Source organism: Hemitrygon akajei, chromosome 20, assembly GCF_048418815.1.
Source record: "Hemitrygon akajei chromosome 20, sHemAka1.3, whole genome shotgun sequence".
NCBI lineage: Eukaryota > Metazoa > Chordata > Chondrichthyes > Myliobatiformes > Dasyatidae > Hemitrygon > Hemitrygon akajei.
This window is the reverse complement of record NC_133143.1, coordinates 15425907-15452355: the sequence shown is the minus strand read 5'-3', so window position 1 is coordinate 15452355 and position 26449 is coordinate 15425907. Positions and strand designations below refer to the sequence as shown.

At 40.9% G+C, this 26449-nt stretch overlaps 1 protein-coding gene across 3 annotated transcripts in view; it reads right to left on the bottom strand.

The window, feature by feature from the left end:
• The window catches only part of LOC140713952 (androgen-dependent TFPI-regulating protein-like), an 80614-nt gene that overhangs the window by 11329 nt on the left and 42836 nt on the right, over positions 1–26449 (bottom strand). For 2 of the 3 annotated variants that reach the window (XM_073024645.1, XM_073024647.1), the window contains exon 3: positions 22611–22712. The exons of the other annotated variant lie outside the window; for it this stretch is intronic. In XM_073024645.1, coding sequence (XP_072880746.1) covers positions 22611–22712 — 102 coding nt within the window. The remainder of the gene's footprint in view (positions 1–22610; positions 22713–26449) is intronic. 3 annotated transcript variants of the gene reach the window in all.

Sequence of the window (26449 nt, the reverse complement as noted above, 5' to 3'; positions counted from 1 at the left end):
GACTCAATCCTTGAACTGAGACTGAAAAAAGGAATCAGGTTCCATCTTGCCACATCTTCCTTAATTATTTTATATAAAGGCTGATAATTACATTCTGATAATTTTGCCAAATCTTTTGGTATAATGATGCCCAAATAACTGAAAGACTCTGTGTGCCATGCCCAGGGGAATTGACCTTCAATTTCTCTTGGTGGGCTATAGTAATATGAAAGTAATTGGGTTTTATCTATGTTGATCTTGTATCCTGATAATTGACCATATTGTTCATAGGATTTCATCAATTTAGTTAAAGACTATGTTGGTAGCCCTAGATCATATATGTCAAACTCAAGGCCCGCTGGCCAAATCCGGCCCGCGGTGGAATTATCTTTGGCCCGCGAGATAATATCTAATTACTATTAAAGCTGGCCCCAGTTAACGAAGCGCCTATGGTGTATGATATGGCTAATGCTGAGTTTATTCAGGTACCAGGTTTTCAGGGTTTTTAGTGTTTATTCGGCAGTCTTGCTTGGCAGTCTTCTTCGTAAGAAACAGAATTTGTAAAGTGAAACACTTTGTAGTTATAGCAGAGACTGAGACACATGAGAGCAAGCTGAAAAAACGGAGGCAACGAAAGCTGCGTTCGCACGCGTCCGACTGATCCGGCCCACATGAAGCTGCATTTTGCTCAATCCGGCCCGTGACCTAAAATGAGTTTGACACCCCTGCCCTAGATAAATGAAAATGTCATCCGCATAACAAGCCAATTTATGCTCTGTCCCTTTAATAGTAATTCCCCTGATATCTTCATTTTGTCTGATGTATTGAGCTAATGGTTCCAGATATTACACGAAGAGTAGCGGTGACCATGCACAACCCTGTCTCGTGCCTCTTTCTAGGGTAAGACAATTTGATAAATATCCATTGATTTTAATCCTAGCAGTAGGATTGCCATATAGTGTCTGTATAGTTTTAATAATTGTGTCTTGGAAACCAAATCTATGTAAAACTCTGTAAAGAAAATTCCAATTAAACCAATCAAATGCTTTTTCAGCGTCCACGCTTATCACTATTGCTTAGATTTTATTTTTTTGTATATGATCCATAATGTGAAGTGTCCTTCGTATATTTTCTTGTGTCTGGCGTTGTAGTATAAAACCTGTCTGATCGTTACGCATCAGTATGGGTAGAAACTCCTCTAATCATTTGGCCATGATGGAGGTAAATAACCTATAATCTACATTAAGAACGGATATTGGTCTAAATGACTTGCATTCCATTTTATCCTTGCCTTCATTCGGTGTAGCTGAGATTATCGCTTCCTTCCAACTGGGTGGCATTTGTGCCTTTTTTTAGAGCCCAGTTCAGTGTGGGGGGTAAAACAGGAATTAACTCATTTTTAAATTTGTTGTATCACTCTGCCGTATACCCATCTGATCCTGGTGACTTGCTTAATTTAAGCCTACTAATTGCATCTTTTAATTCAACCAGTTATGTCAGCAGTCATCCTTCTATTTTGTTCTTCACTTAAAGTGGGTAACTCTAGAGAATTCAAGAAGGTGTCAATTTGGGTTATGCTTCCCCCTGGAACTTTGGAATATAGAGTTTTGTAAAACACTTCAAAAGCTTCTTGAATTTCACTTAGCTTATTTTTTATCAGTTTCGTTCTTGGGTCCCTAATTCTATGAATTGTATTTTCTGCTATCTTTTTTTTTTAGTTTCCATGCCAGTATTTTCATAGATTTTGATCTACTTTCATAATGTCTCTGTTTCAGAAACATTAAGTTTTTCCTGATTTCTTGCGTAGCCAAATTATTTATTTCATTCCTAATTCTTTTAATCTCCCCTAATGTATCCTGTGCCAAATTCAATTTGTGTTTTTTCTCTAGTTCCTTCAGCCTATTTTGTAATTCCTCTAATGTTTTATTCCTTATTTTTTTCTTATATGAAGATATCGCTATAATTTTCCCTCTTAAGGCTGCCTTCAGAGTATCCCATAAAATGGGAGGTGAAACCTCTCCATTATCATTAAATTCTAAGTAGAGACCAATTTATTTTTTAATTTGTTTCTTAAAGTACGGATCATTGAGTAGACTTGAATTTAGTTTCCAAGTAGTATTTTTTGGTTGTAGGTCAAAATCAACAGATAAATATATAGGTGCATGGTGACATACATCTATTGTCCCAATTCCACGGGTGTTTGTTTTGTCTTTGTCTTTTCCAAATGTTGTGAAATAGTCTATTCTTGTATATACAGAATGGGGAGCAGAATAATGAGTGTAATCCCTTCTGTTGGGGAAAAGGTCCCTCCATTTATCGATTAAACCAACATCCTCAAAAAGTGTATTAACTTTCTTATGTAAAGAAACTTTCTTATGTTTCTTAGGATTTTCTATTGGAAGAGTCTAAGTTTGGTTGTAATTGTAAATTTAAGTCTCCCCCACATATCAGGAGACCTTCTGTTTCTATTACCATAATATCAGTAATTTTCTGAAAGAAACCAGTATCACTTCCCAGGGGTGAGTATATACTCAATAGAGTAACTGATTTTCCATCTATCTTTTCCCTTACTAGAATATATCTGCCCTCTTTATCTCCCATTTCGAATACTTTTTTCAAAATTTAGCTTACTTGAGATAAGAATAGCAACTCCTCTCCTATGTCCTGATTTATATGAGGAGAAAAACAGATTAGTGAAGCTCATTCTCTTTAGTGTTTTATGCTCATTATCACTTAAATGAGTTTCCTGTAAATATACTACATGGGCTTGTTCTTTATTCATTTTGGATAAAATTATCTTACGTTTGATTGGATTTAATAGCCCATTGACATTAAAAGAAATGAATTTTACCTTGTCCTTAGCCAGCTGTATTTATCTGTCAATGTATCATTGAAATTAGAATAAAACTTAATCAATCTGCTCCCTGAACAAATAAGAACCAAGAAATGCAAATAATCACAAAAATGGCAACGAACATGTGACTTCCAGGCTGACGTCTCTAGTAGATGACCCTGCGTTGAGCTAGCGGAAATGTCTAGCTGTGGGGGATAACCCCTCCTACTTGTGAGTTGAGGGCCCCCATTGCAGTATTCATAAAAGTCAGTGAACAAATCCATTACACAGAAAAGATTTCCTTGTGTACTCCTCCTATATATACATATATATATATGTACACACACACACACATATATTACATACGTATACATATATATTCTCATTTTGGTGGGGAAAAAAGGAATAAGTGAGCGAATAAAGAATAACAACTAAGTAATATAAAATCCACATTATAATAAGTATTTCTCGAGATTGGTATATCACCGTGTACTTTTACTTCCGTTTAGATTCTCAACATTTTTAAAGTTAGCCATACGTTATGGCTCTTCTGAAGGGGGTGAGGACTGTCTTTGGGAAACTCCCGGTCTCTTCCTGATATATTTCTCTAGATCTCCTCCCATCTCCTGCCTTCTCAATATTTGCACTATTTCCCAAGAGAAGCGGGATAATTCCTCAGCCAGGCTTTCTCTCCTTTTGGTCATGCTGACGGGCAACCCTCTGGCCTTCATGTCTGTAGTCGCCTCTTCCACTGTCTGGTACAACCGCATCCCGTCGTCATAAAACACTCGAAGTTTAGCAGGGTACAGAGTTTGAAATCTAATCTTTCTTTTCTTTAGTACTCGCTTTACTTCAGAGTATTCTTTGCATTTCTGTAGGACCGCGGGGGGTAATCTTGGTCAAAATATATTAATTTATCATCTAAAAACACTCTCTTCTTACCCCAGGCCCTTTGTAGAATCTGCTCCTTGGTGCTGTACTGAAGGAATTTAATTATTATTGAGCGTGGCTTTCTATCCTTGGTAGATTTTGGGACTAACACGCGGTGGGCTCTTTCGACTTCCAGCTCCATAGCCAAGGTAAGATCAAGCACGTCCCGTAGTAACTTCCCGACAAACTCCGTCATAGACGAGCCCTCCGCTCCTTCGGGAACATTGTAGATTCTGATATTTTTCCACCATGATCTTCCCTCCAGGTCAAGCAGTTTACCTTCTTGGTGATTTAATATTTTTATTGTCTTACTCAGTTTCCGTTCCATGTTTTGAACACGAACTTCCACCTTCTCAATTCGAGTCTCTGCCACTGTTATTTTTTGATTGATGCCTGCAAGCTCTGACTTAATATCATGGAGCTGCTGCTTTATATCTTTCTGGACCTCCATTATTTCTTTCAGGATTTTGAAGACATTCGCCGCTTCACCTGAACGAGGCCCAGCGTCCACCTCGCTAGCACACGGTCGGATCGGGGAGCTGCTCACTGCACTCCTCTCGGCCACAGTCTCCGTGTCACTTTTTAAATTTCCATTCCTTTTCCCCATTCTTGCCCCTCTTTTCAGTTCAAATATTTTTTGAAAAATACTATATTTGATGGGCTAATGGGGCTTAATACGCATTTTTCTGGTGGTGCTAGAGATTTAAGCTGCCATTCTCGACGATAACATCACCAGAAACCTCTACTGCATTCCTCAATGCCGTACCATTTACCATGTATGTCCTATTTGGATTATTCCTACCAAAATGTAGCACCTCACACTTATCAGCATTAAACTACATCTGCCATCATTCAGCCCACTCTTCTAACTGGCCTAAATCTCTCTGCAAGCTTTGAAAACCTACTTCATTATCCACAACACAACCTACCTAGTATCATCTGTATACTTACTAATCCAATTTACCACCCCATCATCCAGATCATTAATGTATATGACAAACAACATTGGACCCAGTACAGATCCCTGAGGCACACCACTAGTCACCGGCCTCCAACCTGACAGACAGTTATCCACCACTACTCTCTGGCATCTCCCATCCAGCCACTGTTGAATACATTTTACTACTTCAATATTAATACCTAACAATTGAACTTTCCTAACTAACCTTCCATGCAGAACCTTGTCAAAGGCCTTACTGAAGTCCATATGGACAACATCCACTGCTTTACCCTCGCCAATGTTCCTCATAACCTCTTCAAAAAATTCAATAAGATTTGTCAAACATGACCTTCCACACACAAATCCATGTTGACTGTTCCTAATCAGACCCTATCCTCTGGCACCATCCCCGTTTCTAATGACATTTGAAATATATCTCTCAGAGCCCCTGCTATTTCTACACTAACTTCTCTCAAGGTCCTAGGGAATATCATGTCAGGACCCAGAGATTTATCCACTTTTATATTCCTTAAAACTGCCAGTACTTCCTCCTCTTTAATCGTCATAGTTTCCATAACTTCAGTACCTGTTTCCTTTACCTTACACAATTCAATATCCTTCTCCTTAGTGAATATTGAAGAAAAGAAATAGTTTAAAATCTCCACCATCTCTTTTGGCTCCACACATAGCTGTCCACTCTGATTCTCTAAGGGAACAATTTTATCCCTTTCTATCCATTTGCTATTAATATAACTGTAGAAACCCTTCGGATTTATTTTCACCTCATATCTTCTTTTAGCTTTTCTAATTTCTTTCTTAATATTCTTCTTACATTCTTTATATTCCTCGAGCACCTCATTTACTCAATGCTGCCTATATTTATTGTAGATATCTCTCTTTTTCCTAACCAAGCTTCCAATATCCCTTGAAAACCATAGATCTCTCAAACTTTTAAACTTTCCTTTCAACCTAACAGGAACATAAAGATTCTGTACCCTAAAAAATTTCACCTTTAAATGACCTCCATTTCTCTATTACATCCTTCCCATAAAACAAATTGTCCCAATCCACTCCTTCTAAATCCTTTTGCATCTCCTCAAAGTTAGACTTTCTCCAATCAAAAATCTCAATCCTGGGTCCAGTCTCATCTTCTCCATAATTATATTGAAACTAATGGCATTGTGATCACTTTACCCGAAGTGCTCCCCAACACATACCTCCTTCATCTGACCTATCTCATTCCCTAACAGGAGATCCAACACTGCCTCTTCTCTAGTTGTTGCCTCTATGTATTGCTGCAAAAAACTATCCTGCACACATTTTACAAACTCCAAACCATCCATCCCTTTTACAGTATGGGCCTCACAGTCTAGGTGTGGAAAATTAAAATCTCCCACAATCTGTAGTAATTTGTGCTTACTACAAATATCTGCTATATCCTTGCAAATTTGCTCTTCCAATCCTCGCTCCCCATTAGGTGGTCTTTAATACACCCCTATAAGTGTTACTACACCTTTCCCATTCCTCAATTCCACCCAAATAGTCTACCTAGATGAGCCCTCTAATCTTTCCTGCCAGAGCACCACTGTAATATTTTCTCTGAAAAGCAACGCAACACCTCCCCCTCTTGTCCCTCCGATTCTATGACACCTGAAGCAACGAAATTCAGGAATATTTAGTTGCCAATCACACCCCCCCCCCCCACAACCATGTTTCACTAATAGCTACATCATATTTCCAGGTATCAATCCATGCTTTAAACTCATCCACCTTTCTTACAATACTCCTAGCATTAAAATAAATGCATTTAAGAAATTCTGCACCTCTTCCTCTCTGTTTATCTCTAACAGTACAAAAAACTTTACTGTCTTCTTTTTCTTCCTTCTCCCATACATCTGTTCCTACACTCTGGTTCCCCTCCCCCCTCATATCTAGTTTAAATCCAGTGGAGCCTCTCGAGCAAACCTACCTACAAGAATATTTGTCCCCCCTAGTTCAGATGTAATCCGTCCCGCCGGAACAGGTCCCACCTTCCCTGGAAAACTGCCCAATTATCTATAAATCTGAAGACCTCCCTCATGCACTATGTCTTCAGCCATGTGTTGATCTGCACTATCTTACTATTTCTAAACCCACCTGCACGTGGCACCGGTAGCAATCCTGAGATTGCTATCCTGGAGGTCCTGTCCTTTAACTTGGCATCCAACTCCCTAAACTCACCTTTCAGGACCTCCTCACTCTTCCTACCCATGTCTTTGGTCCCTACATGGACCACAACAACCAGCTGCTCACCCTCCCTCTTGAGAATACTGAGAACTCGATCCGAGATATCACTGACCCTAGCACCAAGGAGGCAAAAGACCATCCACGATTCTCAATCTCTTCCACAGAACCTCCTATCTGTCCCCCTAACTATCGAATCCCCTATCACTACTGCTCTCTTCTTTTCCATCCTTCCCTTCTGAGTTGAGGGTCCAGTCTCGTTTTTTTCCGGTGACGTCATCATAGAGAATGGCAGCTTAAGTCAATAGCTCCTCCGGAAAATCTTTTTAAGCCCCGTTAACCATTCAAATATAATATTTTTCGCAAAAATATTTGAACTGAAAAGAAGGGCAAGAATGGGGAAAAGGAATGGAAATTTAAAAAGCGACACTGCGGAGCCTGCATCTGAGAGGAGTGCAGCGAGTGGCTCTCCGACCCGACCACGTGCTAGCGAGGCGGACGTTGGGCCTCGTTCAGGCGAAGCGGTGAATGTCTTCGAAATCCTGAAAGAAATAAAGGAGGTCCAGAAAGATATAAAGCAGCAGCTCCGTGATATTAAGTCAGAGCTCGCCAGCATCAATTTAAAAATAGCAGTGGCAGAGACTCGAATTGAGAAGGTGGAAGATTGTGTTCAAAACATGGAACGGATACTGAGTAAGACAATAAAAATATTAAATCACCAAGAAGGTAAACTGCTTGACCTGGAGGGAAGATCACGGTGGAAAAATATCAGAGTCTACAATATTCCCAAAGGAGTGGAGGGCTCGTCTATGACGGAGTTTGTCGGAAAGTTACTGCGGGATGCGCTGGATCTTCCCCAGCTATGGAGCTGGAAGTCGAAAGAGCCCACCGCGCGTTAGTCCCAAAATCTACCCAGGATAGAAAGCCATGCTCAATAATAATTAAATTCCTTCTGTACAGCACCAAAGCGGAGATTCTACGAAGGGCCTGGGGTAAGAAGAGAGTGTTTTTAGAGGATAAATTAATATATTTCAACCAAGATAACCCCCCCCCCCAGATATGCAAAGAATACTCCGAAGTAAAGCGATTACTAAAGCAAAATCAGATTGGATTTCAAACTCAATACCCTGCTAAACTTCGAGTGTTTTATGACAACAGGACGCGGTTGTACCAGGCAGTGGAAGAGGCGACTACAGACATGAAGGCCAGAGGGTTGCCCGTCAGCATGACCAAAATGAAGGAAAGCTTGGTTGAGGAATTATCCCGCTCCTCTTGGGCAATAGTGCGAGAAACGAGAAGGTAGGAGACGGGAGGAGGCTGAGAGAAATATGTCAGGAAGAGACCGGGAGTTTCCTAAAGACAGTCCTCACCCCCTTCAGAAGAGCCATAAGGTATGACTGCTGACATAACTGAAGTTGAATTAAAAGCTGCAATTAGTAGGCTTAAATTAAGCAAGTCACCAGGATCAGATGGGTATATGGCAGAGTGATACAACGAATTTAAAAATGAGTTAATTCCTGTTTTACCCCCCACACTGAACTGGGCTCTAAAAAAGGCACAAATGCCACCCAGTTGGAAGGAAGCGATAATCTCAGCTATACCAAAAGAAGGCAAGGATAAAATGGAATGCAGGACATTTAGACCAATATCTGTTCTTAATGTAGATTGTAGGTTATTTACCTCCATCATGGCCAAACGATTAGAGGAGTTTCTACCCATACTGATACATAACGATCAGACAGGTTTTATACGACAACGCCAGACACAAGACAATATACGAGGGACACTTCCATAATGGATCATATACAAAAAAATAACATCAAAGCAATAGTGATAAGCGTGGATGCTGAAAAAGCATTTGATTGGGTTAATTGGAATTTTCTTTACAGAGTTTTACATAGATTTGGTTTCCAAGACACAATTATTAAAACTATGCAGACACTATATGATAATCCTACTGCCAGGATTAAAATCAAGGGATATTTATCAAATAGTCTTACCCTAGAAAGGGGCACAAGACAGGGTTGTGCATGGTCACCACTACTCTTCGCGTAATATCTGGAACCATTAGCTCAATACATCAGACAAAATGAAGATATCAGGGGAATTACTATTAAAGGGACAGAGCATAATTTGGCTTGTTATGCGGATAACATTTTGATCTATCTAGGGCAACCAACATACTCTTTACCTAAATTGATACAATCCTATGAACAATATGGTCAATTATCAGGATACAAGATCAACACAGATAAAACCCAGTTACTTTCATATTACTATAGCCCACCAAGAGAAATTGAAAGTAGATACCCCTGGGCATGGCACACAGAGTCTTTCAAATATTTGGGCATCATTATGCCAAAAGATTTGGCAAAATTATCAGAATGTAATTATCAGCCTTTATATAAAAAATTAAGGAAGATGTGGCAAGATGGAACCTGATTCCTTTTTTCAGTCTCAGTTCAAGGATTGAGTCTATTAAAATGAATATTGAATATACTGCCCAGACTGTTATATCTCTTTCAGACCCTACCAATAGAGATTAATCAAAATCAATTCAATGAATGGAACAAGATGCTATCAAGTTATATTTGGCAGGGTAAAAGGCCTAGAGATCATCTCAAATCTTTGCAATTAGCAAAGGAAAAGGGGGGATGGGGCTTATCTTCTCTGAGAGATTATTATTTTGCAGCACAGTTGAGAGCTGTGTTGCAACCCATCATATGCAACCTATGTCGGTGCAACCCATCATATGACGCTCAATGGAAAAAGATTGAGGATTGCGTACTTCCCATCCCCATAAAAACAATTTTGGCTGATAACAACCTGCAAAGGTACATAAATAGTATTGATAACCCATGGGTGAAATTGACTCTTAAAATATGGAAAACTACTATAAAAGAATATAATCTAGAGGGAAATATTGCAATTCTTAAATGGTGTGCATATGACTCGGATTTTACACCAAATAAATTGGATGCTAGATTTAAGGACTGGACAGCTAAAGGAATAACAGTTCTTTGCAACATAATGAAAGAAGGAACACTGTTCAGTTTTGAAATGCTTAAAGAGAAACACTTATTAGTAAAACAAGATTTTTATCGGTATTTACAGATGCAACAATATGTTAATAAGAAGCTTAAAAATGTAACCAAGGCAAATACATGCTTGATAGAGCTCTTTAGAAAAGCATATAATTCAGATAATGGTAGTAGAATCATTTCAAGCATGTATAATGGGTTGTCAAATCTTAAAACACATTCGACTTCATACATTAAAACAAAATGGGAGAAGGAAGGAGGGATAATTATATCTGAAGAAGAATGGACAAAAATATGGAGGTATCAATGGAAGTGTACCAGTTCACAGAAATGGAGGGAGTTTGGATGGAAAAACTTGATAAGATATTTTATTACACCCTCTCAGAAACCCCATTATGATAGCAACCTCCCTGTTTGCTGGAGAAATTGTGGAAATCAAAATGCAAATCATTATCATATTTTTTGGGACTGCCCTGTTATCAAAAACTATTGGAGGGGGATACACAATGCCCTACAAGACATCTTTAAATGTGAAATACCCTTAGAGAGTAAGACCATATATTTTGGATATACACCTCAAGAATGGTTGAAAAGAGATAAATATTTAATGAATATACTGTTGGTGGTTGGTAAAAAGACTCTTACTAGGAAATGGTTATCACAGGAGAGCCCAACTTTAAATACATGGATGGAAATTACAATGGACAGTTACAAAATGGAAAAGATAACAGCATCTGTTAATCATAAGCTGGAACAATTTGATTCATACTGGGAAAAATGGTTTAACTACATAGGTCTCATAGGCCTGATTTTATTCTCACAAATCAATGAATCTGTTGTAAAAAAAAGATCACTCCCTGCTTGTACATAGTTCTTTCCAATCTTTTCTATAAGTGTATACCCCAGATGAATACTTTGTGGAGATTTGTGATATATATGATTATATGATATATATGTGCAATGTCTGAAATACATCTTATGGAAATGTTTGTTTGATGAACTTCAATAAAAAAAATTACAAAAGAGGGTCCAGTCTCGGTGCCAGAGACGCAACCACTGCAACTTGTCCCTGGTAGGTTGTCCCCACTAACAGTATCCAAAACGGTATACTTATTATTGATGGGAACGGCCACAGGGGTGCTCTGCTCGTTCTGTCTAATCCCCTTCCTTCTCCTGACAGTCACCCAGCTAACTGTCTCCTGACTCCTATGGGTGACTATCATCTGAAACTCCTGTCTATTTCTGCCTCTGCGTCCCAAATGATCTGAAGTTCATCCAGCTCCAGCTCCAGTTCCCTACCACGGTTTGTCAGGAGCTGCAGCTGGATACACCTTTTGCAGGTGTAATCATCAGGGACAGCTGTGCTTGCCCTGACTTCCCACATACTGCAAATGGAGCACTCAGCTGCCCTAACTGCCCTAAGATGTGAGAATAGGACCAATTGTGTGATGTTGGAAAAGTGTGTATGGAACCGGAGGAGATAGCAGAGGTACTTAATGAGTACTTTGCTTCAGTATTCACTACAGAAAATGATCTTGGGATGACTCACAGCAGACTGAAAAGCTTGAGCATGTCGTTATTAAGAAAGAGGATGTGCTGGGGCTTTTGGAAAGCATCCAGTTAGATAAGTCATTGGAACTGGACGAGATGTACCCCAGGCTACTGTGGAAGTCAAGGCAGGAGATTGCTGAGCTGCTGGTGATCAATGGGGACGGAAGAAGTTCCAGAGGATTGGAGGATTACGGATGTTGTTCCCTTATTCAAAAAAAGGAGTAGAGATAATCCAGGAAATTATAGACCAATGAGTCTTACTTCTGTGGTTGGTAAGTTGATGGAGAAGATCCTGAGAGGCAGGATTTATGAACATTTGGAGAGGCATAATATGATTAGAAATAGTTAGCATGGCTTTGTGAAAGGCAGGTTGAGCCTTACAAGCCTGAGTGAATTTTTTGAGGATGTGACTAAACACATTGATGACAATAGAGTGTATATGGATTTCAGCAAGGCATTTGAAAAGGCACCCCACGCAAGGCTTATTAAGAAAATAAGGAGGCATGGGATCCAAGGGCACATTGCTTTGTTGATCCAGAACTGGCTTGTCCATCAAAGGTGAAGAGTGGTTGTAGACAGGTCATATTCTACATGGAAGTCGGTCACCAGTAGCGTGCCTCAGGGATCTGTTCTGGGACCCCTACTCCTTGTGATTTTAATAAATGACCTGAATGAAGAAGTGGAGGGATGGGTTAATAAATTTGCTGATGACACCAAGGTTGGTGTTGTGGATAGTGTGGAGAGCTGTCAGAGGTTACAGCGGGACATTGATAGGATGCAAAACTGGGCTAAGTGGCAGATGGAGTTCAACCCAGATAACTGTGAGGTGGTTCATTTTGGTAGGTCAAATATGATGGCAAAATATAGTATTAATGGTAAGATTCTTGGCAGTGGGGAGAATCAGAGGGATCTTGGGTTCCGAGTCCATAGGACACTCAAAGCTGCTACGCAGGTTGACTCTTTGGTTAAGAAAGCATACGGTGTATTGGCCTTCGTCAATCATGGGATTGAGTTTAGGAGCCAGAAGTAATGTTGTAGCTATGTAGGACCCTGGTCAGACCGCACTTGGAGTACTGTGCTCAGTTCTGATTGCCTCATTACAGGAAGGATGTGGAAACCATAGTAATGGTGCAGAGGAGATTTACAAGGATGTTGCCTGGATTAGGGAGTATGCTTTATGAGAACAGGTTGAGTGAACTCGGCCTTTTCTTCTTCGAGCAACGGAGGATGAAAGGTGACCTGATAGAATTATATACGATGATGAGAGGCATTGATCAGGTACTGTTGCTCATCAGAGGCTTTTTTTCCAGAGCTGAAATGGCTAGCACGAGAGGACATAGTTTTAAGGTGCTTGGAAGTAGGTACAGAGGAGGTGTTAGGGATAAGTTTTTTACACAGAGAGCAGTAACTGCGTGGAATGGGCTGCTGGCGACAGTGGTGGAGCTGGATACGATAGGGTCTTTTAAGAAACCCCTGGACAGGTACATAGAGATCAGAAAAATATTGGGCTCTGGGCAACCCTAGGTAATTTCTAAGGTAAGGACATGTTCAGCACAGCTTTGTGGGCTGAAGGGCCTGTGTTGTGCTGTAGGTTTCTATATTTCTATGTTAAAGACAGTCTAACATTTGTCTCCAAGACAGAGATCACAGGGTCACTGGGTGCAGCAGGGATCTTCACGGCTGTAGTTATATTCTCCTTTTCAAAGGGGGCCTGGCAGGTGTTGAGCTCTTCTGGTAGTAAAGCATCGCTGCCATTCATGCTATCAGTTTTTGCTTTGAAAGAAGTAATGCCAGAGTTGATGTGCCTCTGTTGCCACCTCCAGCCTCACCCAGAATTGTCTCTTCATTTTTGAAATAACCCTCCACAAGTCAAACTCGGTCAACTTTTACAGACCTGGGTCACCAGTCTTAAATGCCACAGACCTAGCCTCCAGCAGATAATAAAACTCCTGGTTCGTCCATGGTTTTTGGTTTGGGAATGTACAGCAAGTTTTTGTAGGTACATACTCACCCACACAACTTTTAATGAAATCGCTAACAAATGCAGCATCTTCATCCAGATTCGAAGATGAATCCCTGAATACAGTCCAGTCCACCAACTCAAAGCAGTCCTGCAATCACTCCTATGCTTCCCTTGTTCATACATTCTTGGTCGTCAGTACTGGTACTGCAGTCTTCAGTCTCTGACTATACTCAAGGAGTAGAAGTACAGTCTGATGATCAGACTTTCCAAAGTGAGGGCATTGATGCCCACAAAGTCATGCCTAGGTCATATTATAGCTTTTATAACTCTGCTTCTTGGCATTATCATGATGGATGCAGAAATGGCTTAATTTCTATGGGTATCACAGTATCAATACTGATATATGTGTTATGAGAACTGTGCAGAGCAGGGAACAACTTTTCATCTGGTGGCACTCCCATTTGCTGTCTGCAGGTACCCCAGAGAGACATGGAAGATGACCTGTAAGCACATAGGGAGACACCAAAGAATACCAGCCAACCCATTAAATCCATGCTGCCAATCTGCAGGGCAATCTAATCAGAGCTATTTTTTAACTCTTTCTCTGTGAACACCCAAAGAGAGGTCCTTAGTGGGCTCAAGGATCTCCCCCTCTCTCTACCACCACCTAAGGAAGAAAGTGGAGCGTCAAAGAGATTAATATCCTATATATTGATCATGATTCCAACAGAGCATGAAGTTAACAAGTACATGTGCCTGTTCAAAGTTCAGTGAAAGTAGCAATAAATTTTGTCTGGCTATAACTTACACACACTCATAGATATACATTGTAATGTTTATTGTAGAGATCAATTCATGGTTACTCCATAATAATCCTCTTAGAAATCTTTATCAATAGCAGATGAGACTCCACATCTAGAGGTTTCACTGTCAAGCCAAGTCAAGTTTATAGTCATTTAACTATATACATATATCCTGCCAAATGAGACAACATTTCTCTGGACCAGGGTGTACAGCACAATAGGACACATAACACTCAATAACCTAGGAAAGTAAGAATTATATTTACAAATGAATTACACATAAATAAAGTGCATAAATTTAATATTGTAGAGTGCAGTGAAAATTATCTAGTGACACTTCAAATGCAATGCAGCAGGGAGTTCAGAAGCCTAATAGCCTGAGGGAAGAAGCTATTTCCTATCCTGACTGTCCTTGTTTTTCTGCATCAGAGTCTCTTGCCTGATGGTAGAAAGTCATGAGGATGCTGGATGGATGGGTGGATCCTTGATAATTCTAAAGGCTCTGTGAGTGCAGCACTCTAGATAACTGTTCCCGAAGGATGATAGGGAGACCTCTATGATCCTTTTGGCCATCCTCACAGTCCTTTGTAGGGACTTCTGTTCCAGTGCTCTGCAGCTCCCAAGCCAGATGGAGATGCAGCTGACAATGCTATCACTATTCTTGAGTAATCCTTGATTCATGCAAAGGATGTCATATCGTTTTCAGCAATTCCTCTGTCAGTAGAAGCTAAGTGGAAGGCAAATATCAAAGGAGTACATATATAGGAGGATAAAGAAATGGCAGCTAGAATAGAGTGGAGAGAAGTGTATGATCATGCAATTTGATTGAAGGAATAAAAGCATAGACTTTTTTAAATAGGAAAAATTTTTCCACGATGCTTACTCCTCTCTCCGTGGCACTGCTCTGGCTGCTCTGCGCTTCATGTCTGTGAATTTTGCAGCAATTTGCCATGCTGTGTGATGAACTGAGACTGAGGCTCTGGGCCTGCTCTGGCTGCTCCGGGCCAATGGAGTCAACTTGGTTCAGAATGCTGTGGCTTGCTTTTATTGTTCGCATGACTTGTGTTTTCACCCCTCCCCCCTCTCTCTGCTCATTGGGTGTTAGTATTATTTTTAAATGGTTCCTTTCAGGTTTCTTGTTTTGTGGCTGCCTGTAATGAGACACATTTCAAAGTTATATAATTTATATATACTTCGATAATAAATGTACTTTGAATCCTTTGAATGGGGTTCAGATGGGATAATAAATTAGCCACGATGAAATGACACAGCAGACTTGACGGGCCCAATTCTGCTCCTATATCGTATGCTCTTATAATAGTGACTACTTATTGCATATATAGAAACAGACACCATACCAATATTCTTCCTCTGAGGGAAGGTGAAAGTCCATGACGTATTGCACGCTTCTTCTTCTTTCCCTAGAGGGCCATCCTCCACTGCAGTACAGAGCACACTGTCTTTACAGTAGAGAACCCTTGCCTGTTGACTGAATGCACCTGAGTCCAGGAGGGCTCCTTACAGTTTGATGGGACAAAGTGCAGTTTCTAAAATTATCCTGGGAGCCAAAAGGGAGAGTCAATTTCAAGAGCAGAAATGACATTGCTGTTGTAGTTCAACTCAAGCTTGTGATGGGTGCTTTGAGCTGTGTGAGTTGCTGAGGATAGAGATGGGGAGCTGTATGAGAGAACAGCTGAAAAAATGACTACTATGGTTTTTGTTTGTATGTGTGTGCGCATGCGCGTGCGTGCACATGTGTGCGCGTGTGTGTGTGTGTTTGCTTATAGACAGTGGAAGAAAACAGTTCAAAACATCCAGGTATTTACCTTGACATATCTCATAAGATCATGGCATTTATTCCAACCTGAATTGAGGTGTAGGTGTTGATCTCTGTGTCCTCCTCCTACCATTCACAATTCCCTTGTGCACTAGGGGTCTCCTTGGCATTGAGGACCATAATTCTATAAGATGTAGGATTTGGCCTTTTGACCCATTTAGTCTGCTCCACCAATCTCACATGGCTGATTAATCATCCCTCTCCATCAACACCATTCTCCTGCCTTCCTTGAGGTTTTTATGATATCTGAGTACATAAAGTGAGCGCCCATGCTATCTCCCATGTTGAGCTTCCACAGAAACCAGTGTATCAATAAGAATGCTTTTGAGCACTACAGTAACTTGGTGGTGAGAACTATGAGGTCATAACACTTAGGGTTGACAGGTGTGTGCATGGGCCACTAACCATGATGACCCACATATAAACACCTTCAAGGCAGTGTATTCAAATGTATGTTGATTTTTTTGTAGGCAAGACCTACATGAAAAGGCATGGGTTAATCCCAGAATGCAGTAATGTGTTCCTACTTAGGAAAAGATCAGCTTATAGACATAAAGCCTTGTCAGTAGTACCATGAGTAAGAAATCATTACCTCCACTGATACTCTGTGCTGAGTGAACATTCTTAAAGAATAGATAAGATATTTATCAAGCCCTATAAATGAATTACTGTACCTCCATTTCATAAAACCTGCAATAAATCTCCAAATGGATTTCTAGACTAAATGTTCTATATACCCACAGGAGGCAATGAAGATCAGTTTTCCCAAAGCCTGCATCTGGAACCTAAATCAGCTGGAGATAAACATCTGAAAGCTCAGCAGATTGGAAGGGATGCTCATTAAAAAACACATCTGACAGATTTTTACATAATTAAACTAAGCCAAAAGAAAATGAATCAAATTACTTTACAATTGTGCACTTTGACTTGCCCAATCCTATCTTTGAGTGATTTTCCCCTCCATTCACCATATGATGGCCTGTGAAAGAATTCATCTGAAATATTAAACAAGGCAATCTGCTTAACTACATCATCATACAAATTGTTGGGTTCATCACAGAGGCACAAGAGATTGCAGATGCTGAAATCTGGAGCAAAGTCAAGCTGCTGGAGGAACTAAGTGGATCAGGCAGCAGCTACAGAGAAAAATGCACAGTTGACATGTCAGTTCAAGTTCCTTCATCTGGGCCCTAAATGTCAACTGGCCATTTCCTTTTACAAATGCTGCTTGACCCATGGAGCTTCTCCAGTAGCTATTCTTCTCTTCATTGCTTTTGTCATGTTTGAATCCAACTAAGCTCAGTCCTCCAATGTCTTGCAATATACAAAGTGTTGAAAGAACTCAGTTTCTTGTGCCTCCAATCTCTTTGTGCTTTCCATTTCACTTTTGAAATCATGGAGGGGTGAATTGGTGAACAGTTGAAAAGAAGTGTGGCAATTATGATATGCAATAAACCCCTTGTCATTCATTGTTGTGCTGACTACACACCATCTCCAAGCTGCCTGCTCACTTCCTTGAGCTCTGCCTGCAGCAGTTCATGGGCAGCATGTATCAGCAGATGGCACCAGATGCTGTTTACAAGGACTGCTTAGAGCTAGCTGAAGAAAATCTGAAAGAAAAGCAGAAAATACTGAAGACACTTAGCAAGTTAGGCAGCATCTGTGGAAAGAAACAGTGGCAATGTTTTAGGTCCAAAACCTTTCATGAGAACTGAAAAAGAGAGAGAAAAAAGGCCATTCTAAATGGGAGAGAATGTGCTGAAAAAGTTGGGTAGGACAAAAGGAATATTTGTTGAAGGGTGAGACCAGATCAAATGGGTTAAAAGGGCAATTTCAGTGAATGTGGCATGTATTGTTAATTACAGGGCTATGGGATGTGCTCTGCAGGAAACAAAAGGCATGGAACAGTCCTACTTGGGTCCATTGATGAGTGTTTTATTGCTGCTTCGTGCCTCCATACAGAATTCAAACATTTCATTTTTTCCTACTAATTTCCTCTAAACTTCACATGTCCATCTCTGACTCTTCATCCTCCTTTCTAGATCAGTCTCTCTTAATTCAGAGAATAGGCTCACCAAAATCATTATCCTGTCTACTCTACAGATTCCATTCTATTGTATCATTTCCTCTACCTCCATTCCACTTGCTCTGGTGATGAGACTTTCCATACAGGTGTCTCTGAAATGGCTTCCATCCTCCAGCACGATGGTTTCTCCTGGACAATAGAGGACAGAGACTGTGACTGCATCTCATCTATTTTGATACAATTACCTTCACCCTGTCTTTGCTTGGATCAAGCAAGAACAGGGTCCTGGTCCTCACCAGCCTCTTGCCTTCAATGCATCATCTTTTGAGATTCCTGTTCCAACAAGGTCCTGTTCCAACAGGGTCCTGTTCCAACAAGATTTCACCAGATCCTCATCTCCCATATTAGCATTTTGAGGGAATCGCTCACTTCATGACTCCCTGGTCCACTTTTCTGACCCTATCAGCTACTCCCTGTCTATTGCACTTTCCCATGCAATTGTAGAAATGCAACAGTTCCTTTCACCTCTTCCCTTCTCACCATCCAGGCACCCATTCAGACTATCCAGTTAAACAGCAATTAACTTGCACTCCTCCCAATTTAGAACACTACATTCCAAGTTCACAATATGGTTTCTCTACTGGTGAAACAACATCTGTTCTGTCCACAGGAGTGATTCTGAGTTTCCTGTTAACCACATTTTACTTCCCCATCCCACTTTCAATCTAATCTCTCTGCTGTAATAAGGCCCTATGCAACCTTAAGGAAAATCTCCTAATCTTTTGTAAGAGCTCATTGAAGCTTTCCAGACTCTATTGAAAACTCCAGCATTATATAACTTGCTTTTCTGTCAGCATTATCTATTTCTCCAATAAGACTTCCATCTATATTTCTGAGTGGATTTGCTAGTCATGACAGGCACTATGAAACACGTGAACAGATAGAGAAGCATGATGAACCTCTAACTGTCCCATTAATCAATTTTATCAGATAAAATTGACACAGACATTTGCTGTGCCATATCCATTCTTCACACCAGTTTCACTGCAGCATAAAATTTTGCTTATTTCTCTTTCCTATTTAGGATGTAGGATCTCAGATCTGAAAATTGATTCAATTTCTCTTTCCACACCCATTTGGTGCTTCCAGCTTTTTCTGTTTTAAGCTAGACTGCTCCTCTTAGTAAGATTACTGCAAGGGCAGTTGGTGGGATCATTTTGTGAGTTATGTACAACTTGAGAGTTAAGAGAGAGTGACTGGACAAGTGCACATTGACACTTTGCTACCTCTGCTCAGGAAAGCATCAACAAGCTTCAAAACCTGGGCTCCCTTGCAGTTGGATTCTTGACAACTTCATTGGGAGACCACTGTTTGTATAGATTAGTAATAATATTTCCTTCTCGCTGAAAATCAACACTTGCACTTAGCCTATTACTCTACTCTCATAGAAACATTGAAAAGCTACAGCACAATACAGGCCCTATCTAAAAAAAATCTTAAAAGACCCTATCATATCCGCCTCCACCACCGTTGCTGGCAGCCCATTCCACACACTTACCACTCTCTGAGTAAAAAACTTAACCTTGACATCTCTGTACCTACTCCCCAGCACCTTAAACCTGTGTCCTCTTGTGACAACCATTTCAGCCTTAGGAAAAAGTCTCTGACTAGTCACACAATCAATGCCTCTCATCATCTTATACACCTCTATCAGGTCACATCTCATCCTCTGTCGCCCCAAGGAGAAAAGGCCAAGTTCACTCAAACTATTCTCATAAGGCATGCTCCCCAATCCAGGCAACATCCTTGTAAGTCTCCTCTGCACCCTTTCTATGGCTTCCACATCCTTCATGTAGTGAGGTGACCAGAACTGAGCACAGTACTCCAGGTGGGGTTAACCAGAGTCCTATAGAGCTGCAACATTACCTCTCGGCTCCTAATTTCAATTCCACAATTAATGAAGGCCAATACACTGGACATTCAGTTACCTTCAGTTGAATGGGTACTCCATTAAATCTCCCCAAATTATAAGACTGAAGAACTAAGCATGCTACAAATGAGTACTTAACAAAGCAAAAGCGTGGTGGGTGGGGGAGACATCTGTGTCTCCAATGCTCTTTCCAAATGGTACTTTGGCACAGGTTGCAACTTCAGCCTGAAATGGACCTGGGGTCAAAGGAAAGAAAGGGCAAGCCTCCCACAGTGTTATTTTTACACTTCCAAGTCACCCGGAACCGAAAACTGGTTTCCATCAGTTGGTACAAGCCAACTTATGGAAAAGAGCGACTGCAATTTTTAAATGGACCAATCAAGCAGTTTTTGGCCGGCAAATAAACCAACCCACCTAATGACACTATTAGCTAGGAAGACCAGACCTATAGACAATATTCCAAGTTTGGTCCCATGAGGGTGGTAACTATTTACAGTGGAATGATTCCTGTAGTCAGATCCTTCTGCAGTTAAGGACTACATACATTTCTAATTGCTTGCTAGATTTCCCTAAGAAAACTAACTTCTCACATTTTCTCACCATTTAAAAAATAAACTACATTTTTATATTTTTTCCACAGTTACAATTTTTCTCAAATTCTCTTCTCTCTGCCCTGTACGTATATATATTTACTTAACCTATGTTTCTCCCTTGCCAATATCCTTGCCCTTTCATTAAACCTGTTCATATCCCCCTGAAGCCTCTTGGCAAACTCCTCAGAACCAACATAGCTACCAAACTTATACCTTCAGAAAGTTTGTCCGCTCATTGATATAGATTACAAACAGCTTGGGCTGAGCACTAGTACTTGTGGAATGCCACTAATATTCAAAGTGCAAAGTGCATTTTTATCAAAGTGTGTAAATAATACACACCCTTGAGATCTGTCTTACAGGGAGCCATTAAACAAAGAATCCCAACAGAACCCATTGAAAAAAGACCATCAAACACCCAATGTGCAGGAAAAAAACAACAATTTGTGCAAATAATAAAACAGCGAGCTGGCTGCTGGCTGTGTACCCAGAGATCCAAGTTCTCTGGGCACAGAGCTCAGTAAAAGCGCGCAACAGACTTTTAACACCATAAGTCAGCAAGTTATTCTGTTATGTCTTCCCTTTTGCTGTGAAATGGGGACATCTCTTTTTCCCTTATTAGGGAGAAAGTTTTGAATTACCAGGTGAACGAGTAGTCTTTGAGGTCTGTTTCTTTATTGATGCTTTACTGCATGCTTCAGTGCGTGATGGGGGCAGGGGTGTCAATGCTTTTTGCTGGTGGGAGGGGAGTCATTGGTTTGTTGCTGCTTCTGCATGGGAGGGGGACTTGGGGGAGGCTTTGGGGTTCTAATATTTAACTGTCATTCATTCTTCGGGGCACTCCTCTGATTTTGTGGATGTTTGCAAAAAAAAGAATTTCAGGATGTATATGTTATATATTTCTCCGAGATTAAATGTACCTATTGAACCTATCTTCAACTCTGGAATTCTGCTCTTGGACCAAGAACTAAGACTAAGTGGAACTTAAGCTAAGCATTGGGTTATTAAAAATAAATGACAATTAAAGGCAATGTCAATGAAAATTTTAGCAATTTGTTGATAATTGAGAAAAGAGCACTAAAGCCATAATGAATCAATTGTTCTTTGTATGCTTTTTGTGGAGTTCCACATTTTTAGATAAATTCAAATTCTATAACTACACTAGAATAGCTTAAATGAAGCACAAGTCTTTTACATTACAGGTAGGCTCTTCTAAGGCTCCTTCAGCTTTGGCTGTATCCTGAACTTCGAGCTATACTGTGATATTACATGTGGCAAATCAAATGAGCTGAAGTCTGGTTTCTCTCAGGGTGGATACCTAAGAATGAGGTCAAGCTGGATCAGCATTTGGCACTTTTGGGTTCCAATGATTGCAAATGCTCCTTGGACTTTGCATCAATAAGAATGTGCCCTTTAAATACAAGTATTTAAATGGCATTATGTAAGCCTTTTACAGTTTCATTGCTATTCAATGTATGTCCTTCTAATTCAAAAGGGTCTTGACAGATGCACTGTATTTTCTTCTGAGCTTCCCATGACATGTTAGAGCCCTTCCACTCAACCCTCAAACTGCCCACGTGCATCACACTTGATGTAAATACAATTTCATTGTAGGAGCAGTAATAGCCAAATCTGCACCTTATAGATATTAATTACAACTGCAAAATAAATGACACATTGCCTTCTTGATGTATAGAGTTGGGCATTCGCCAACCACAAATGCCCTTTATTATTTTGTGCCATGGCTTATTTGTCAGTTTTATATATATATATATATAACTGAAGCATCAGGAAAGTACCTAAAATACAAACGCTTCATCATTTACTTTATGAAAACAATTGAAAATGTTTTTGTCTTCCATTGACTTTGTGAATATCTTTCTTAAAAGTGTTGATCTGTAACTAAAGAACTTACTTTCATTTTTACTGATACTATCCTAAGTTTGATTGTTCACACTTACCACAGCATGATTTACCCATAAAGGAATGAACTTATCAAGGTCTTCAGGATATACCAATGCTCTGTCAAATGTGAATAAAAGCCAAAAGGCGGTGACAACGAACTGAAAAAAATAACATTAAGATATCAGGGTGGAATTTGTAAAGACCTGATATAATTCAGATAGATTGCATTGGTTTGATATAGTCATCATCATCATTATATGCTGTGTTGTATGACGTAGGCGATCTTGGCAAATTTTTCTACAGATGTGATTTGCCATTGCCTTCTTCTAGGCAGTGTCTTTACAAGGCAGGTGACCCCAACCATTGTTAATACTCTTCAGAGATTGTCTGCCTGGCATCAGAGGTCGCATATCTAGGATTTGTGATATGCACCAGTTGCTCATATGACCTGCTCCCAAGGCATGACTCTGATCGGGGGGGGGGGGGGGGGGGGGAGGGTCGGGGAGGGAGTGGCTAAGCAGGTGGTACACCTTGCCCAAGGGTGACCTGCAGGCTAGCAGAGTGTAGGAGCACCTTACACCTCCTTTGGTAGAAACCTATCTCCACCTTGCCACCCCTTAAATGGTAAACCATTTATTTAAACCTTGTCTCTCAATGTTCACAGACATTTTAGCCTATAAATTAAAAATTAGAAAAGGATAAATATTAAAATGAACTCTGCGGTTGTTTTTTGTAATAAACACTAAAGTTACAATGTAGTCATAGAGCACTTCAGCACAGAAACAGCCCTATATCTAGTCCATGCCAAATTGTTATTCTGCTTAGTTTTATCAACCTGCCTCTGGACCATAACCCTCCATATCTGTCCCATCCAGGTACTTATCCAAACTCTTCCTACCCGTATCCACCACTTCCGTTGGCAACTCATCCCACACTCATGCCACCCTGAGTGATTGAAATCTTCCTCACATTCCCCTTAAATATTTCACCTTTCTCCCTTAACATATGACCTTGAGTCTTGGCCCACTCTTAGTGGCAAAAGCCTGCTTGCATTTATCAAACCACCCCTCATTCTCCTATGCTCAAGGGAGTAATGTTCTAATCTATTCAACCTTTCCCTATAACTCAGGTCCTCAAGTATCAGCAACATACTTGTAAATTTTCTCTGACAAAAGAAAATCTGCAAATGCTGGAAATCCTAGCAACATACACAAAATGCTTGAGGAACTCAGCAGGCCAGGCAGCATTTATGGAAAAAATTACAGTCAACGTGTCAGGCCGAAATCCTTCAGCAGGACTTCAGAAAAAATGCTGAGGAGTAGATTTGAAAGGTGGGGAGAGGGGAGACAGAAATGCCAGACAATAGGTGAAACTTGGAGGGGGAGGGATGAAGCAAAGAGCTAGGAAGTTGATTGATGAAGGAGACAGAAGGCCATAGAAGAAAGAAAAAAAGGGGTGGGAGGAGCGCCAGAGAAGGTGGTGGGTGGGCAAGGGGATAACATAAGAGAGAGACAAGGGGATGGGAAATTTTAAAGCTGGAGAAGGCATTACTGGAAGTTTGATAAATTGATGTTCATACTATCAGGTTGAAAGCTACCCAAAAGGAATATAAGGCATTAGTCTTCCAACCTAAGCGTGGCCTTATTCCAATAGTGGAAGAGGCCATGGATGGACATATTGGATTGGGAATTGGAAGTGGAATTAAAATGGGTGGCCACTGGGAGATCCCGCTTGCTCAGGCGGATGGAGCGTAGATGCTTGGCAAAGCAGTCTCCCAATCTATGTCATGTCTCACCGATATACAAAAGGCCACACTGGAGGTACCAAACACAGTATATGACCCCAAAAGACTCACAGGTAAGGTATTGCCTTACCTGGAAGGACTGTTTGGAGCCCTAAATGGTAGTGAAAGAGGAGGTGTAGCACTTGTTCCACTTGCAAGGATAAGTGCCAGAAGGGAGATCAATGGGGAGGAACGAATGGATAAGGAAGTCGTGTAGCAGAAAGTGAGGGGCAGGGGAATGATGTGTTTGGTGATTGGAGGTGATGGAAGTTTCAGAAAATTATATGCTGGATGTGGAGGCTGTAGGTAAGTAAGTAGGTAAGTACAAGAGGAACCTCATCCCTGGCAAGGCAGAAGGATGGGGTAAGAGCAGACATGCATGAAATGGAAGAGAAATGGAATTTTCTCTGTATTCTTTCAAGCTTGAGTGGAAACTCCAGCAGAACAACATGACAGAGGTCTGGAGTGGGATGAGGACCATCACTGGGTTCCGGCAAACCAGCAACAGAGGAGCTGAAGGCAGTGTGGACAGGGCCAATGAACTTAACCTGTTCTTCAACAAATTTGACACTGTGGCATCTGCCTATCCTCCACATGATTCATCTGTTGTCGGCCCCCAACCAACACATACTCCACTCTCCCCTCCTACCCCTCCTCACAGCCCCCCACCCTGCTCTCGTGACTACACCCCTCCCACACCTGGAACCACCACGGTAGGCTTCACAGCTGAACAGGTGAGAAGACAGCTGAAACGTCTCCACCCAAGCAAGGCTGCAGGCCCGGATGGTGTCAGCCCCAGGGTGCTCAAAGCCTGTGCTCCCCAGCTATGTGGAGTACTTCACCATGTCTTCAACCTGAGCCTGAGTCGCCAGAGGGTTCCTGTGCTGTGGAAGACGTCTTGCCTCGTTCCTGTACCGAAGACGCCGCGCCCCAGTGGCTCCAATGACTACAGACCAGTGGCATTGACCTCCCACATCATGAAGACCCTGGAGAGACTTGTTCTAGAGCAGCTCCGGCCTATGGTTAGGCCACACTTAGACCCCCTCCAGTTTGCCTATCAGCCCGGACTAGGAGTTGAGAATGCCATCGTCTACCTGCTGAACCGTGTCTACGCCCACCTGGACAAGTCGGCGAGCACTGTGAGGGTCATGTTATTATATTATATTGCTATTTCACCAAATATTTCTCATTCCACCGAGATGTAATACTGAGCGTCATAGGAAGTAATTCCTATGTGTGGCCATCAAACTTTACAACTCCTCCCTAGGAGTGTCAGACACCCTGAGCCAATAGGCTGGTCCTGGACTTATTTCCACTGGGCATGATTAACTTATTATTATTTAATTATTTATGGTTTTATATTGCTATATTTCTTCACTATTCTTGGTTGGTGCGGCTGTAACGAAACCCAATTTCCTTTGGGATCAATAAAGTATGTCTGTCTGTCTGTCAGTCTGTCTGTCTGTGTGTGTGTCTGTCTTATTGATATCTTTCTCATAGGTAGCTGACCAGAACTGCACATAATATTCCAAACTTGGCCTCATCAATGTCTCATATAACATCATCATAACATCCAAACTCCTGCACTCAATAATTTGAATCCCATTGCCTTGAAAAAGTATTCAGCTCCCACAACTATTTTACTGTCTCAGTTTCTAATTTTAAAATATATTGAAGTAGGATTTGTTCAAGTCAAAACTAAAGAAAAATTCCAAAACTTGTCAAAAATTTGCCAAAAATTGAAGAACAAAATTGTGAGTTTGAGAAGTATTCGTTCCCTTTGTAGTTACGTACTATGCTAACTTTCCTCAGGTGTAATACTGTATTTTGCCTGACCAGCTCATCTAATTTGTAAATGTAGAAAATTGGAGGATCACACACAAAATGCTGGTGGAATGCAGCAGGCCAGGCAGCATCTATAGGGAGAAGCACTGTCGACGTTTCGGGCCGAGACCCTTCATCAGGACTAACTGAAAGGAAAGATAGTAAGAGATTTGAAAGTAGGAGGGGGAGGGGAAAATGCAAAATGATAGGAGAAGACCAGACGGGGTGGGGTGAAGCTGAGAGCCAGACAGGTGATTGGCAAAAGGGATACAGAGCTAGAGAAGGGAA